This window comes from Tyto alba, unplaced genomic scaffold (assembly GCF_018691265.1).
Source record: "Tyto alba isolate M040663 unplaced genomic scaffold, T.alba_DEE_v4.0 Super-Scaffold_9, whole genome shotgun sequence".
Lineage (NCBI taxonomy): Eukaryota > Metazoa > Chordata > Aves > Strigiformes > Tytonidae > Tyto > Tyto alba.
In genome coordinates this window covers 31,160,042-31,176,696 of record NW_024881330.1, presented here as the reverse complement: position 1 = coordinate 31,176,696, position 16,655 = coordinate 31,160,042, and the positions used below count along the sequence as shown (strand labels likewise).

The 16,655-nt window shown below is 38.0% G+C and overlaps 1 protein-coding gene across 2 annotated transcripts; it reads right to left on the bottom strand.

Annotated features, from left to right (window-relative positions):
• Nucleotides 1-3,620: 3,620 nt before the first annotated feature.
• IMPA1 (inositol monophosphatase 1) lies at nt 3,621-15,068 on the bottom strand. Of its 2 annotated transcripts, none has more exons than XM_042786180.1 (9): nt 14,968-15,068; nt 13,135-13,216; nt 11,810-11,943; nt 9,765-9,869; nt 8,413-8,458; nt 8,159-8,267; nt 7,603-7,711; nt 5,939-6,090; nt 3,621-5,514 (listed from the first exon to the last, which is right to left on the bottom strand). In XM_042786180.1, exons 2-9 carry the CDS (start codon nt 13,195-13,197, stop codon nt 5,396-5,398), a joined length of 837 nt encoding a protein of 278 aa, XP_042642114.1. In that variant the 5' UTR covers nt 13,198-13,216; nt 14,968-15,068; the 3' UTR covers nt 3,621-5,395. The 2 variants fall into 2 exon arrangements, with proteins under 2 accessions (XP_042642114.1, XP_042642115.1); XM_042786181.1 differs by having other exon boundaries at nt 14,993-15,056.
• Between the last annotated feature and the right edge of the window lie 1,587 nt (nt 15,069-16,655).

Sequence of the window (16,655 nt, the reverse complement as noted above, 5' to 3'; positions counted from 1 at the left end):
CTTCCTGGGCAAGGTCACAAATACAGAGAAACTTTTCACAGGATGCAGCACATAGACCTGTGAAATAATGAAATAAGTGGATGAGTTACGTATCCGTGCTTGAACAGGTTCTGAACAATATAGTCTCAATACACTATAGGGACAATGCAGACACAGCTGGTGAAGTTCCTTTACATCATCACTACACATTTGGAGGTAAAATACTGGGCTTGTGTTCACTTTGGAAAATAAAACAGTTCTATCTCAAAGATCATAAAGAGCTGCTCATTCGAGGCTAGGTTTGTGGTCCCAGGGCTGTTGGCTCTGCACACAGATTGATGCATGCTTGCCCAGAAGATTATCTGATATGTTTAAAAAAAGGCTTCTGAGAGCCATGTTCCAATTTAAGACAGCAAAAATCTAGGGGAGATGACTACAGCCTTGAATGCAGTATATTCTGATCATGTGTATGTCTTTTATCTTATTTTAGAATTCAGATTCATCTTCTTGTGATAGATACCACAATCTTCAATATACTTACATTGAAAGGGAGGGAAAGTTAATGCTGCTGCTGACACAAGTCCTGTTTCAAATTTCTTGTCAAGTCACAGAAACACAGAGCTTGGTATCCTCAAAAATCTGTGGTATAAGTCTTTTGAATAATTCTCAGATATGCTCCGAGTTGTATCCAGCAACAATTACAAAGAGCAAGATGAGGATGAGATGGAGGAGCAGAAAAGGGAATCTGATCTATAAAAAAAGGAACCCTGCGCCTTCTGGTGTTTTCCTGGCTCCGGCTGCCATCTAGTGTCTTGTCAGGCAGTGAGGAGCATGGCTTCCTTGGAGGCTGCCTCAGCCTCCGAGACTGAACTCGGGCTGCATACACAGGCAGGAGAAATCCTACAGAACCAGCTCTCCAAGGGAAAGCAGAAGAGGAAGATTTAACACAGCAAATTGAGGAAGGGCTCCTATGAAATTAATTCTCAAGTACTTGAGGTAGCATCACTTCCTCTGAATTAGCTGCTTTACACGGTTGTAAGGATGGTCTCTACTGAGCTAAGCACAGACATAACAAAACATACACCTTGATCTTCCAGTGTGTAAAAAGGCAGCAGGCTTCTGTTCTTCCCTTCTGCTGTGGAACAGTAGTTGTTGTATTTCAGGCTTCTTTTCCTTTCACTTAAAAGAGTGCACAGAAGGCCTGATTCCTAACTAAAGCAACACTGGTGTAGGGAGAATCACCTCAGTGTAAAAATCATCAGTGCAACTGTGCAAACCAAGAGTAAGTACGACACACAACGTATAAGCTCAAGCTCACGTAGCAGGCATCAACACAGGCTATAAGCTTCTGGAACAGGATGTATATGCACTGTTATTTTTAGCATCTTACTTGCTTGAATTGTGCTAGGAAATTGTTTCTGCTCTACAGTGGGAGACCTAATCCATCCTCCTCAAACAGGCAAGAGATTGTAGCTCTTGAACACAGTGGCATAACGTGCCCTCAGCTGAGCACAGTCCTCGAGTTTGTTTGTTCCGGATGTCGCACACAGCTTTGAAGTGTGTCAGATTTTGTTTGCCCTGTTGTTGTAGCAGGCAGACAGTGGATAGTGGGCACCGAGGACATTTCAAAAGCTCCTGCTGATCTTTGAGAAGCTGCAGATCTTTGTGTGAAGCTTTTACAAACCGAAGAATGATCTGACAGACTACATCCACTGTCACTTTTGGTGCAGGACAAGCAGTAATCCGGAGATCAAATGGATTATGTTGTCTGGGACATCTGGCTGACTGGCTCTGGCAGAGACTCCTGAGGTGCCACATCACTGACAATATCCTTCTGATGCCTGGAGTTTGTGCAAACAAGGAAGCCATGCCAACTGCTGTAGATCCAAAACCAGTGTGCTGTTGGAAAGTTGCCTGTCAGCACTTTAGGAGCAGGATCAGACTTGTGAAGCGATTACTCCACTCACAGGTAATGAAAAGAGCTGAATTAGCATCTGGCTTTGAGAGGACAGCAGGAAGCTCAGGAAGAGAGATCTCCCTTATTTAAATTGCTTCATAATGAGGTTACAGGTTGATGGTTTAGATCTAGGCAGAATGTCTAGTTCACACCTAGGCATTAGTTTATGCAGAATTAAAGCCATAGCTTTGGGTCATAGATACTATGAGGAATAGTCCATATTTCACTGAGGGGAAGGGAGAGGGGCAAGGGAGGGATTTTCCACAGGACTGCTTAACAGGGCTGGAAAAGTGCTTGAAGCCTTTTATGACTTTGTCTTTGGCCATATATCATGCTGGGTAATCTTGAATCTACTGGAAGGCCCTGCAAAATTTTCCTCCTTCTTCAAAGCAGGTTGTCATAGAAAACAATCACAAACTATCAGCAAATCAATAAATGGAGAGGGCTAGTGAACATGTTAGTTCACTAGGGCTAGTGATGTTATTGACCATTCCATCAAATTCTCAAAGTAAAGGTAAAAGGACTGGTTAGATTTGCTCCTATGGTCCTTAAATTTCCAGTAGTATTTATTGGAATTTTTCACTTGCTCCAGTTGCTTTATCTGTCCACCTGATCTTCTACGTATTGCACTTCTGAGTGTTCTTCATTCAGAGTTGACATTCAAACCACAATAGAATTTGCCAGCTGAAGTCAGGAATTGTTCACTGAAAAGCTTTTAAGAAAGCTTCCTGTATACTGGACTTTTGATGTCTTTATGAATATTCCTCATGATCTTAATTGGACAGTCCATCTGTTCAATCCGTGGTAACTGGTTTTCTGATTGTCTCATTGCCCAGCAAAAGCTACCTTGTACATATAGAACTTAATTAAAAAAAAAAAAAAATCTAAGATGTTTATCTCTGTCATTCCATCTTTCAAAGCAATAAAAATGGGTATCTTATTGTTTTTAACACTCTGGGACTACCTCATATAGAATCCCTCAAAAGCATTTTGATTACACAGCAATCATGACTTCTCTGGTTTTCCATAAAAATTTGCCAAAATTGCAAGCTAGCACAGAACTAGTAAGAAAATGCCTTTAAATTTAATAATTACATTTCAGTGTCCTTTCATATGATGAAAGAAGTGGCCACATAGTAGATGAAGAGCTGTCTGAGAAGATAATGCTTAGGCAAAGCAGCAAACAACAGCAATTTCTGAGCACCTGGAAAGGGAGACTGAGATTGAAGAGAAAGAAGACAGTTGCTAAAAGCTGCCATTTATAGAGTCAAAAAAATAATCAGGCTGGCCTCCAGTGCCAAGATGGGAAATTCATAATTTTTTTCCTTGAAGAACACTATTAGGAAAGCTAACAGCGAGAAAGGCACATGCTTCAGGCAGCTCATGGGCCTCCCAAACAAATAATAGGCAAGGTAAACCGTGAAGTTTGAGCTGTGAGGTTGGAGATGATTAATGCACCATGATCTTATTGGAAGGTGTTAGAATATTCACTCTAAAAACCTACTGCAGTTGTATATATAACCCCATTTATCTAAAGGCACAACAGTTTACGATCTGTGTACATCACAGGCCGAGAAGAGAAAGTGTTCAACTCGGAGAAAGTTTGAAGCCCACAAATCCAGCTTGTTGAGACTCAGCATTGTACTCTGATGAATGTTAAGAAAAGAAGCACATGTGAAGCTGCTACTGGTAAAGGGTATTTATTTCAAATGTGTTCTCCCATCACAGGTATTTTTTAGACACGTCTCTCTCACAAATAAATCTGTTTAAAAAAAAGTCATGCAGAATTTGTTATACAAAAGTCACAGAAATGGTACAGTAGACATTCTGCTCAAGAAATAATGATGATCCCACATAATTTACAACAATAAAGTTACAGTGAAATGCTCAAATTCTGTTCTTGTCAATGGGAATTTTAAAAGTAAAATTAATCTAAGTCAGGCTTTTTTACAAGACCTTTAATTATCAGGCTGATCTCATTACTGTTAATCATCTGGCACTAGACAAACCTTCAAATTAAATATTTCTGCAAAAATCAGCTGATATAAAAGACTGAAATTTATGGTAAGAGTTCTGTTGAAACCTCAAGACAGAGAACACTATTTTCCAAAATAAAAATAATGGGACAACAGTACAAAAAGTCAGGATTTCCAAAGCATTGCTGTGTCTTGACTAGTCCACCAATGAGACAACTTTCTCTAGGAAACTTTAGACACAGATTACTGTTTAGACTGATTTTTCTAAGTTAAATCTTTTTTTTTTAAAGTGCATTAATTATTTGAACAGTACAGAGGTATTTCTAACAATCTTAAATACAAAACTTCAAAGAATCAGTACAATGTTCAAAGTTTAGAACAAACTGACACCATGAATTAAATTAATATTTCTTAGATTCATAAACCCTTCAGGTTTAGATATCTTCTTTTGTGCCTGTACACTCTATAACACAATGGAAACCCAATCCTGGTTGGCCAACGCTTTTGTAACTTACAGAAAATGATGTAAGAAGTCTGGACTATGGGCTTATTTTTTCACCTGCTGAGTTACTGAAAACTCTCTTGGATTTTAATGATTCCTCAGACTTTGAAACACACTCATCCACAGAGAAGCCCAAACAAAATTAACAGGACTTGTAACTGCCAAGAATAAGATAGAGGACCTGGCATCAGCTGATTTGAATGGTCAGATGCAAATTCTACTTCATCTTAACTTAGATTAATTCCATTTGGTGATAGAAGGTGTGCTCAGAACTTATTTCTGGGAGATGCACATATTTTCTGGCACAGTAAGTATTATTTCTGCAACTGTAATGAATCTGCAAGTGTACTGGCCACATAGGAGGCTAAAGAAGAGATTGTGTTTATCTACCATAAATAAGGTACAACGATGACTACAAAAACAGTGACAGCTAAGTAATAAAGACTTTAGAGCCAAAACTACGAGCGACTAAAAAAAAAAATTTGGAAATGTGTGAACTACTTCTAGAAAACTGGAACAAGGTAAGGAAATGTATGCACTGATGACACTGAAGAAAACAACGGATGAGATAGACTGGAAAACATTAATGCCTTCATCTTTTTGGGGTCAGTATCAGATGTGATGATGTGGTGCTCAGATAGGGAATTTTGGTAAGTCACTTATGGAACTAGAGATTTTTATTTATCTACACATCAAAAAGTCTTTGCTATGCCTTCCAGTGTAGTACAAAACTTTATAATATCAGTTGTTATATTTGGTTCTTTTTAGAAATCTTTATATTAATCACGATGTTAAATAAAATACTTAACAGTAAAAGCTTACTTAGAATGTTGGTCCAATCTCAAAACTCTACTTAGTCACACCAGTACTGAAAGACTACCATCTACTTATCTATCTTTTTATCAGGTTTAAGGTGTAGAACAAGCACCACATGGGAGTAGGAGACATTATATCATTACATTTAAGGTGTAGTTTTGGTATTCAGTTAGCTGCATCATCCCTTTTCAGAGGAATTATTTGAAGCGCTTTAGCTATTCTCTCTCCTATAGCTCGACTACTTGCTGCAATTATTCTTCGAGACATCAAATCAAACGGTCCACCTAGAAATCAAAGCAAGCAAAGTCACTAGCTTATAGCTGAAGAAAATTAAAAGTTGGTAAGAAAACGAGCATTGAAAAAAATCAAGCGTAAATGATACGTTACCATTTAGGACCAAGATTTGCCCCTGCATAAACATGCATTTAACACAACAGATCTCATGTGAGCTACACTGAAATTCTCTTCAGTGTATATTTACTGTCTTCTTCCACTTTTCCAGGTGTTCAGCCCAGGGAGTAAAGGTTATCTTGTAGCTGACCATACAATTGACTCTCTCTGTCTATTAACTGGATTGGAACTCTGTTCAGTAGCAGTAGCTCAGAAAAAGGATTGAAAAACCTCTTTGCCTTCTAATTTCAGCCACGTTTTATTCCCAATTAGCTATTTAAAAGGACAAGAAAGCATCATGCATGCCCATGTATTTACCTGATACATCTAGCAGTACTCCACCTGCTTCAGTAATAATGATTCCAGCCCCTGCCATATCCCAGCAGTGAATCCCCATTTCATAATAAGCATCAGCTCCACCCGCTGCCACAAGGCACATGTTCACAGCTGCTGTACCAATGGCTCTAATCCTAAAGGAGACATAGTTGTTTTTTCCATTGAGAACAGTTTGTAAGAAAGTCACAATGTCTGCGTACACTGCACAGAGAACACAGAAGCATCACACGCTAAGTGAACTGAGAGAGACAAAATGTGATGGAATGCTGCAGTGAAAAAAATAAAAAATTGGGAATTAAGTTTTGCTTAAGTAGCTTGAAGAGCTCTCCAAATATAGCAAATTTCCAGAAATTACATTTATGAATTGTTATACAATTTTGGTTTAGAGTGCAAACATCTTAAACAACTTCTTAACCTTAAATATATTATGGAAAATGTCTACCATAAAACATACCTTAAACAATAACAGACATTCTACTTGGCTTTTTGAATACAAGAATCCAGGTGGTCAGTGTTGAAAAAACAGTTACTTCAGTTTCTCTGGTGATGCTCAGTAAGCATCTGACTTGCAAAAAACCCTAACGGCAGTAATCACAAAAAAATAAACTACACAGAATAAATTTGGTCTGGATAACTTCATCAAAGCCTTGTGTTACAAATTCCAGTTTATTTTGGAAATATTGATGCACTTAGTAAGTGTGACTTGTACAAATAATTGCAGTTATCTCAACTATTAATAAAATGTTTGTTAAAATGTAACTGATAGCAGCTAAGTTAGTGCAAGAAGAAACATAAATCAACTCCAATCTTATATATTATTTACAAATAAAATACCAAAATTGAACTGACAGCATACCTAAAATGTATTCCTTACTTACAATTTAGCATATATTCTTTAATGACACCAGAAAACTTTTTGAAAGCACAAAACAAAGTTATGTTAAGAGTCAAAACAAAAATCCTGAGAATCTCAGCATAAAACTACAACCTTTTTTAGATCAGAAACATCAATAGGTTTGAGTAGAAAAAAACTGCCTACTGAAACCACTTTTAGATGTAAAATGGTCTGTGGAAATGTAGGCTCTGGCTTATCTGGAGGACAGGAAGCAGGGAACGTAACCAAAATAAGAGCAGATTGTGGACAATTTCAACTACTTGGACAAGTTTTAAAAAATTGTGCAGTGTTGAAAGAGGAAAGGAAGATCTAATTTTGTCTTCTGATATATATATAAAAAAACAAATGATTTTCACTACTGTAGGAAGGGAAACTAAGGAATGTAATAGAGCGTCTGTTTACCCAGTTTGACTCCTTGTGTGTTTCGGGGGGGCATGGTGGGGGAGTGGGATGGAGAGGGAAGACCCAAAACTGTATCTCATTTTTCAAACTAGAAAATACAATACTTTTTATTCCTACTAAACCAAACATGCTTCACTTAACACTGATTGTTAGGGTTCTCGCATATATGCTGTAGCTTGAAAAAGTTAAACACACTTAAGCTCTTCTCTACAGAAGCTACTAGACAAAAACATTTAAATCATAGTTCACATTTAAGGTGTCAAATGTAATGCAAGCAATCCTTCCTAAAAATGATCAGATTTATCTTATTAACACTACCAGTAAATATGAAAAATATGAATTATCTTACCCATGAATAGGAATACTGAGAAGTCTTTCCATGTTAGAAAGAATTATTTTTATAGTCTCTGGATCACGATTTGATCCCAACTCTGTTATTAAAAGGGATTTTGTAATGTCTGGAAAAGAAACAAAAGCTCACTTTCCCAACAGTAATTAGCAGAGTTTATTTCATTGATACCTATTTAAACCACTAGTTCACACCTGGAAGAAGCTGAAATGTTTGGTAGATTTGTTACAGACTCTAAAGAACAACCACAGATGGATTACAGACATACAGGGAATTAAAAACAAACAAACAAAACCCCATAACACACAGACACCCAGGGAAAAAAATCTTCAGTCGTTGAGTCCTGATTTTGCAAAGATCACAAGCATGCTATATGCATGAAAGAGAACGTAAAAGTTGTTTCTCAAAACTGAAAAACCCACATCCAAAAAAAGCCTGTCTTTGCAAAACAAAACTATGCACTAAGAAACAGGAACATATCCAGGTCTAGAACTGTTGATGCCTCATTTGCAAAATAAATGTACTTCCTAGAAATAAGCTGCTCAGTTCAGCTTACCTTCTTGGCCTGATACTTTAAGTTTTTGACCATTGCAAAATGCACCTTTTCCTTTCCTGGCAGTGTACATTTTGTCTTCTTTACAACTGTACACAATTCCAAACTCTATCTGCAAGAAAAAGTAAAAACACCTTGAGGGTTTTTTTTTTCCCCTTTCCTCCTATTTACTGTGAAAATATAGATCTTAGTTATAACTAGAAACAAGGAATTAATTTGGTTTTGATTGATTAGATATTAAGTAATAAAAAGTATACCTTTTTGTTTACAACAAAGCCAATTGAAACTGCCACAAATGGAAACCTACAAAACAAAACATTTCACTAATTTATAGTGAGATACTATGCTTCTTTATTACCACGCTTACTGTTAATAAAAACAATGTTCAGTTAAATGTAATGTATATTTCAAAAAGAAACTTGGACTATATAGGAAATATTAGTTTTCTGGAACTTGCACAATTTACTATGAAAATGGACTTCACAACACTGATCACCATTTAAAATACAAGCTTTTCCACCCACTGAAACGAAGTCTGTTACAGTTTAGGGACTGCCATCCCTGTTACAGCTGTTACTACCTTAGGGATTCTCATTTTATAGCCAAAGAATACAAGCAAGCCCCTGTGCTACTAACCTTTCTCAGAAGGAACAAGCTGGCCAAAATGGTCTCATCAAAAGAAGCAAGTCACCTCCCCCCCACCTCCACTTTCTCCACCAAAGAAACGAGGAGGACAGATATTAAAATGAGGGGAAAAATGCAGTGTGAAAATATAGGACATGGTGGGCTGCATCTCAGGCCAAGTTTTTAACAATCAACCAATTATTTTTTTTTATTATTATATTTTACTCTTTAAAATTTGCAGTCCCAAAACATTTGCTTTAATTACTACCTGCAAAAAATACAGACTTTTAAGTCCGTAAATCCAGCAGAAGGGGTTCTTAATGGCTTTTTGAATATGCTATTTATCAGGATTCAACAGCTGTTTAAAGCTGTGGTGCACACAGTGGCAGTCATTTCAAAACTGGAATCAAGTACGCTCAGAAAAGCTCATGAGGACCAAAATCCACCATGTTTCAAAGACAGAGGGAATAGGCAGTGAGCATTACACTGAAAGCCAGCTCCTCATGGTGGTGCAAAATACCACTAATTACCCGTGATATTCTGCTTTCTTTCATGGTAGCAGCTCCTAGATCTCAGTAACTTCGAAATTTCTTAGAAATTGGCACTTGGAGCTGTTATCACCTCCCTGAAGATGCTGCAACTCCTAATTCTGAGTCCTGTTACTTTACTGTTAAAATCTTCCTACCTATCTTTGGCACTCGTGGCAAAGGCTGCTGACCCCTGCTACACAGTATGGGACTCTCATGGAACACCTGCTGTTGGTTACAGAGTGAGACTATTATAATACTTACAGAAATATTAAAATCATTACAAAAACTGCCCAATGACTCTCCATAAATGCAAATAGTAATTTGTAACTGTTAACAAGTTCATAGTATCTCTTTTAAGGCAATTTAAAAGTGAAAAAAACACGACTTTCACGGAACCGAAGAAAGAAAAAAGTAATCAGTCGAAGTTGCTAACATAAAAAAAATGAAAAGTGGACCTGTGTACAAAGTTGGTAGTTCCATCAATAGGGTCTATAATCCATGTGGGGTTATCCGTCAAAATACTGCCCTCTCCAGCTGCAACAGATTCTTCTCCGATGAAGCTAGAGTAGCAAACACAATTAAAAGAAAGAAAGAGTTTTAAATATCTAAATTACAACATGCTCCTTGAAGTGAAATTTCTTAAAGTGAGGTGCAGGTTTTTACACCCCCAGTGATCATATGTAAAAAGCTAAACAATACACAATTTATGTGGAAAGCACCAACCAGATCTGACCAAGCTTGCATCAATATTTATGATATCAGAGATAAGCACAATATGTAGAGAAAAGAACTTTACATTTTAATATCCATTACTGAAATTTAGCACTCGGAACACTGCAGTTTTCATCATTTTTTCCAGTGACAGCGTCATCAAATTTTGGTCAGAATACTTATAGCTATTCACACCTTTCAGAATATTTGTGCTACAAAACACTACTTTTTAGCTTGTGTTTTAACTGAAGAAAGCCTTTGTGGTCATATGCATCTGAGCAGACCACTGCAGTAACTGTTAAATTTGTAGTCCAATTTCAACCCAAATACGACAGAAAGTTGGTAGTCTCAAAACTGTTTAGTTTTACAAGCATTACAAAATGGCAACATGTTCAAGGGATGGAATCCAAACCAGAGCTTCTCCTGAAGACAGCAGACTGCATGCTCAACCATAATACTAAACCCAAAGGATACACAAGGCACAGTGCCACAGGAACCCAAATTTCACAATTTTTGCTGCTCATGAAAGTATTTGTTTTGAACTGCAAAAATTATTGGGATGAAGCTAAGTAGGTAGAATTCTCTCCTATGTCTTTTGCACGTTGTTAAATTTATCATGTATTACTCAACCTATGAAAAGCACGCAAACAAATAAATGCTTTTCTCCACAGACATGTAAAATGAGAACCGCTCAGAGTAAACAAATAAGGTCCCTTTAATATTGATTAGGAGTTTTATGATCAACTAGTTCTCAGAAAGAAACAGCATGTTTCCAAAAAGCAGTGGATCTTCACAAAGAGAAAGACTGAATAGTTATTTATGTGAATGAGTAATTCTTCATAAAGAGAAATTCAACACCAGTATGTCTAACGGATATCAATTATCTAATATAAAAAGAAGCCAAAATATTCTAAAACGTTTATCAGTGTCACAAAAACTGTTAATTCAAAGTCATTCCATGAGTCTATGCTTACGCTAATTTGGTTAGGTTACTGACATTTTGCATCACCTCAGTTGTTCCAATTCTATGCATATTTATTACATTTCACATATACAGCTACAATAAGAAAATCTCCAAGAAAAAGCAATAAAAATTAGCAAACCCACTTGAATTAAACTGTATTAAACTTGAGCCTTTATGTCATAATGGGAAAGAAAGTCCCATAAACGTAAAAGCAAGTAAAATACATACAATTCACCCTTCAAGAATAAATTTATTTTGTGGGCTGGGGGCAGGAGGAGGAAGAAAATAGGAAGAGCAATAAAAAAACTCCATCAATATTTGGTATGACAGACTTTCAGTTATGCAGTATCAGAAAATCCTGTCTTCTTTCAAGGGTGCTTGATGTTCTGAACCTGTATGAGATTTGCCAGAGGCACGCTCAGTACCACGGGGCCCATCCAGCACAGACAGCGAAGGAACGCTAGTTTCAACAGCAGACAAGAAATTTGGGTTCTGAATATCTTAGGGCCACCTTTGATTCTCCAACACAAATAACCAAGAAGTTATTTGCAGCTGGCTCAACTGGAAGTGACTTTCAGCACAAGTCTTGAATAAGGCTAAACTCAGGTCAGTAGACCCTGGGGCCACCTTGTTTTGTTACTACAGCCCTGGGCAAAACTTCAACCCACTACTACTCCAAAATGCTTAATGTATGGAAGGTAAGGAAGAATTCTGTAACTTTCCAGCATACCACTCGTAATGAAATTTTACTACGAAAAACTTCCCATTTTCTTCTTCCAGTCACCTCTCCCCTTCTATCAGAAGTGTATTGATAAGAAGCCATACCTGTGAGAAGGATACCTTTCTCTTAGCAAAGAAATAATGAAGTTTTCTACTTTTTGATCAGTTTCTGTCACTAGATCTACTGGTGAACTTTTAGTCATAACAGATATTTCTTCTCTGAATGCTCCACAGATTATCTGTTAGGAAAAAAAAAAAAAAAATCTTTCTCTATTAACAGTATGGAAAATACTGGTTTTCCCCAAAATCTGAGCATCATTTTTACTGTAATTTTCTTTACTTCACATATAAAACACAAACACAAGTAGTGACAAAACCTGAATTTAACTGCAGGAGCTGGGGCTTACCCTTGCATCTATCTTTAGTCCCCACTCAGCACAAACTCTTACATGACCTTAGATCTAAGTACTACAAGAAGATCCACTGGTACATGAAACTGAGCTCTATTTTGTTAGGACAAGTTTTAGATTTATAATTTTAAATACTAGAGTTGAATGAAACACTTAAGACTGATCTTAAGTCAGCTATTTAGACAGACCCTGCATTTATGATCTTAAAACTGTGAGAATCACGTTCAGCAAGAATCCATGCCTCACAGCTCACAAAATTATTCTACTGTACTGAGGGAAGACTTTAATGAGGTCGCTGAATGTTCTGCAGATTCTGCAGCTCCAGGGGACAGAATTAGTACACGTGTCATCTTGTCTGGCTGCAATAGCATTCAAATGTACCAAGCAGAACTACCAAGAACTGAACATTTGGTAACCACTCTTATGCTGAGGCTCTGCCAAGATGTGCAAACTCTTTCTTGTTCTAAGCCATCTTAGATCACAAATGGGCAAAGTACTGCCACTGCAAGGGATGCTTCTTACTTGTAGAAGTAAAGCAGTCTTTATGAAGAGAAAATTATATGGTATCCTGTGCCAACAAGAAGACACTGTATAAAGTTGATTGAGGTATTTGCAAGAAAGACTGTCAACAGCTTTCAGGTGGTAAAATACTATAGACAAGTACAGTTTAAGGGGAAAAACAGACACGGTCTTTTTTTTAACACAATTTAGAGTTTTGTTGGGTTTTTTTGTTTTGTTTTGTTTTTTTTTTAAATCAAATTTAAGGAACAAAAGATACTTCATAGTCTTTAATTGGACTCCGGTCCAAAGAAAAGTGCAAAGCTGTTTTCTTAAATCAACTAAGCTGTAAACATGAAAGACACTCCAATCTTCAACTTGACCATCACTGAACGATTCTGCTAATTTACGTTTTTGACAAAATACTCCTCAGAAGAATATCTAACACCAAACTCCTTCAAAAGCTATATACATAATAGACACAATAGATAATGTTATTATTTATAAATAGTTTCCACTTACCTCCCCGGCTTTCCTTGCTAAAGCAACTGCATAATCCATACATTCTTGCCAAGGATCTGCCATCTTCTCTTAGATATAAAGCCTACCAAAAGGAGATATTAACACAAAACCGAATATGGTTATTTTTTTTTTTTTTAACAAATTCTAACTTTCTACACTCTATTCTGGACTGCATGGTTTTCTCCTTGCTGCAATATGGAAGTTTGTCCTATCCTTTGCTCAGAAAAAAAAAAAAAAACAAACTTAAAAAGTATTAAAAGCTTAGTCTCAGTTACCAGGTTTTTTCCCAATGCTTTGTGATTGATTATCAGAAAGGTGTAACATAAAAATATTAACAAATGCAGAGCCTCAGTCTTGAAAAATACATGCATATACAAGACTCCACATTTAGACACTGACCACAAAATGTACATAAAGGCTCGGAAAAGCAATAGTGTGGTTATGCACAAGCACACTCTCAAATACAGTGTACAGCTCAGGGACTTTTTGTTTAAAAATACTAGAATCTTCACTGTAATTTATTGCAGAAGACTGCTGACATACAGCTTAGTCTATAATTAAGTATGTTTTAAATGACTTTGAATACCTTAAATTAGAAGATTAGAATCTCGAATCTAGAATCTATCCTTTCTGTATTTTAGTCATCCACACTTTGTTCTAAGGGTTTACTCCAAACACAAATATGAAATAGTTTTGATTCTGCATAAGAAAGTTAATAGATCGCAGTCTTAAAAGTGTCTTCTATATTCTTAAGTATTTTGAAGCAATAGAATATACATTATTATCTATGCATCTCTACTTTCATAAGCAAGGTGAAATACAAATCAGCTATCATACATTATTTCTGATACACCACCAGTAGACAACAAATTAATTCAATGACACATCAGTGTTCTGAATTTTGGAAGTCTGTCTAATTTTTGAGCCCTAGCCCTTTCAGAAATCTTCTGGGTATTTCCTACTTAAGTGATTCAGTCTTTAAGTGATGACCTGGGTAACAGTTTTGTAACACCTGCAGATTCACAAAGATTAGATAAATAATCATAAAACCCCCATCACTGAAACAGTATAAAAAACCTTGAACAGTTAACACGAGTCCCTAGTCCAATCATCCTGATCTAATGGTCCTTACCTCTTTTAGCCTTGGTGCTAAACAGGTAGAGATGACTATAAAAGCTAGGTAAAATGCAAAGTGTATGATGCTTCAGTTACCTTATGTTCTTTACTTATCATAGCCTTGGAAGTAAAGGTTCTGCTATATTAACAGAGAAATAGTTTGTCAGCTCACAGAACTAGTACAACAGCTCTAGATAAAGCTTCTCTGTTATCCATGCAAGACTGGTAGTACTAGGGGAACCTTAAGTACACTGACATCCAGTACAAGGGCACACTTATGTAGCAGAGGGAAAAAAAATCACCTACATTTAAAACCTCACCAAAACATTAACTCCAGAACACGCATTCTAGTTAAATGTCAGCTCCTACGCTGACTGGGAGAAGTGTCCTTTTTTTTTTTTTTTTTTTTTTTTTTTTTTTTTTTTTTTCCCCCAGCTTAGTTTTGTGGCGAGCTCGTCCCACTAACGCTGGGCGCACATTCAGAGCAAAGGGTTAGATCCCGAAGGAGAGGGCTGGGTCCCGGGCTGGAAGGGTTGAAGGGCGGCCCGCATTGCCCGGCCGAGGCGAGAGCACCTCCCGTTCCCTCCGTCCCGTCCCGCCCGGAGGGGCTGCGTGGCCCAGCCACAGCTCGGGCCAGGCGCAGACCTGCGTGGCAGGGGGTCACGCAACCCCCTCGGCACCCCGAAATGGCGGCTGAGGAAAGATGAAGAGGCTCACCGCCGCCGCCCTCCGCCGCTGTCACCTCCGCCGCTGTCTCCGCTCCCCCTGAGGCGCGCGCAGCCGCGGCACGGCACTGGCGGCAGGGGAGGAGCCCTTGGCCACGCCCCCTCCCCCCGCCGGTTTGCGGCCGCCGCTGCGCCTGCGCGCTGCGCGCTGGGGAGGGGAAGGGGCGTGTCTGCTCGCCGCGCCCGGTGGGCTAACGGTCAGCGCGGGCAGCTGCCTGAGGGGCTGCGGCGTGTAAATTGCAGTTAAGGTGTTGAAATTGGCTTTTAGCGTCGGCTTCTTTTTAATGATTAGACTTGGCAAGGTGAGGATAGTATCAGTGCTCTCTGCTGGAGCACGCGTTTGGCGTTTATCTGGGCTTTTAGCTGCTTGAGGGCCGGCGCTGTTGGAAACGAGACCGCGGTATTGAAACGTGTGGGGAAAAAGGATGAGAGCCCGTGGAAAAGAACGTGAATGGATGTGTTAACAGTCCCCTCGAAGTAAAACAGCATTTTATCAGTTCAGGTTACATTGCTGAAAAACAGTAAAATGAGCAAGTTCCTTACGGATGTGGTGGTTCTCCATTACATACTGATTTTTTCCTCTAAAGCTTAACACCCGTGAAACAGCTTCCTTTGCCCCATCACTAGCCCCTCCTGACATTTATGCTAATAAGAATAATACCAAACCAGTAACCAGGGACAAGTGTCACTTTAAGCACGTTTTTCCAGAAAACTCCCTAGCTTTCAAATAAAGGTTTATGAAAACAATTTACAGTTCAAATTTTTCAAAGATTGCTATAATTAAAGTTATACAGAGGAAAAAAGCTTTCTAAGGCTGACTGATATCAGTTTCATCATTTCCTCTGTGGTCTTTTGACCTATTATATTTCATCAAGTAAAGGTAAAACACTGAGGTGTTGTCTTATGTTCACAAATTGTAACTGAGGTAATTTACTGTCACATGTAAAATGATGATCTGCTATAAACAGGACAAGGGTTGTAGTTTGCTTTGTGACTTACAATGATCATAAAATATCTACATCACCAAAAGAAGCAGCCTTACCCCATTTTCCCAGTGCCAGTCCAGCCCACAGCTTGGCACTTGTTCAAAGCCAAATGGAGGTAGTTTTGTCTTTTCCACATGAGTGAAGATATGGTTTCCATTCCCAGCAGTGCTGTTGTGTGGAATAAGTCACTGTGCCTTTTCATAATTCCTCCTTCCCATTTTGTAAACAGGAATAGTCATATTAGCCTGTTTTTTCGAAGTATTCAGAGTAATTAAAGAACTGCAAACATGATAAGGTGTGGTTTTATTAATTATTTTGCAAGTCATTCTTCACAAGGTTACACTAAAACCATACAGCTCATTGAAAGAGGCACTTTGGCTCTGATTCAGTTTTTGTTGAGGCAAGCTGCCAAACATGCCTCAGTACAAACTGTATTGTAGCGTACCAGCATTATGGAAAGTAGCTTCTTTGACGTCGTCGATAGTATTCTTAACAGTACAGCAAGTATTTTACAGGCTCTATAAGGGCATTTAAAATTCTGCATTGATTCTAAAATCAGCAGAAGTAAAACAAACAGAAATGCCTGAAATTCTCTCCTCATAAGTGTAAGAATTTCCCTAATCTGAACCACAATTTATCTCCTGTGCAGGGCTCCTGCACCTGGATAAGCCAGTGCATGACCTTACAAGCAGGA

What these genes read in the sequence shown, in the direction of transcription:
- IMPA1 (XM_042786180.1), bottom strand. Translation starts at nt 13,197, where the DNA reads ATGGCAGATCCTTGGCAAGAATGTATGGATTATGCAGTTGCTTTAGCA. An exon ending in TAAAGTATCAGGCCAAGAAG is followed by an intron (nt 7,712 to 8,158) that starts GTAAGCTGAACT and finishes TTTCTTTTCCAG; the next exon opens with ACATTACAAAATCCCTTTTA. An exon ending in CTCAGTATTCCTATTCATGG is followed by an intron (nt 6,091 to 7,602) that starts GTAAGATAATTC and finishes TGTCTCCTTTAG; the next exon opens with GATTAGAGCCATTGGTACAG.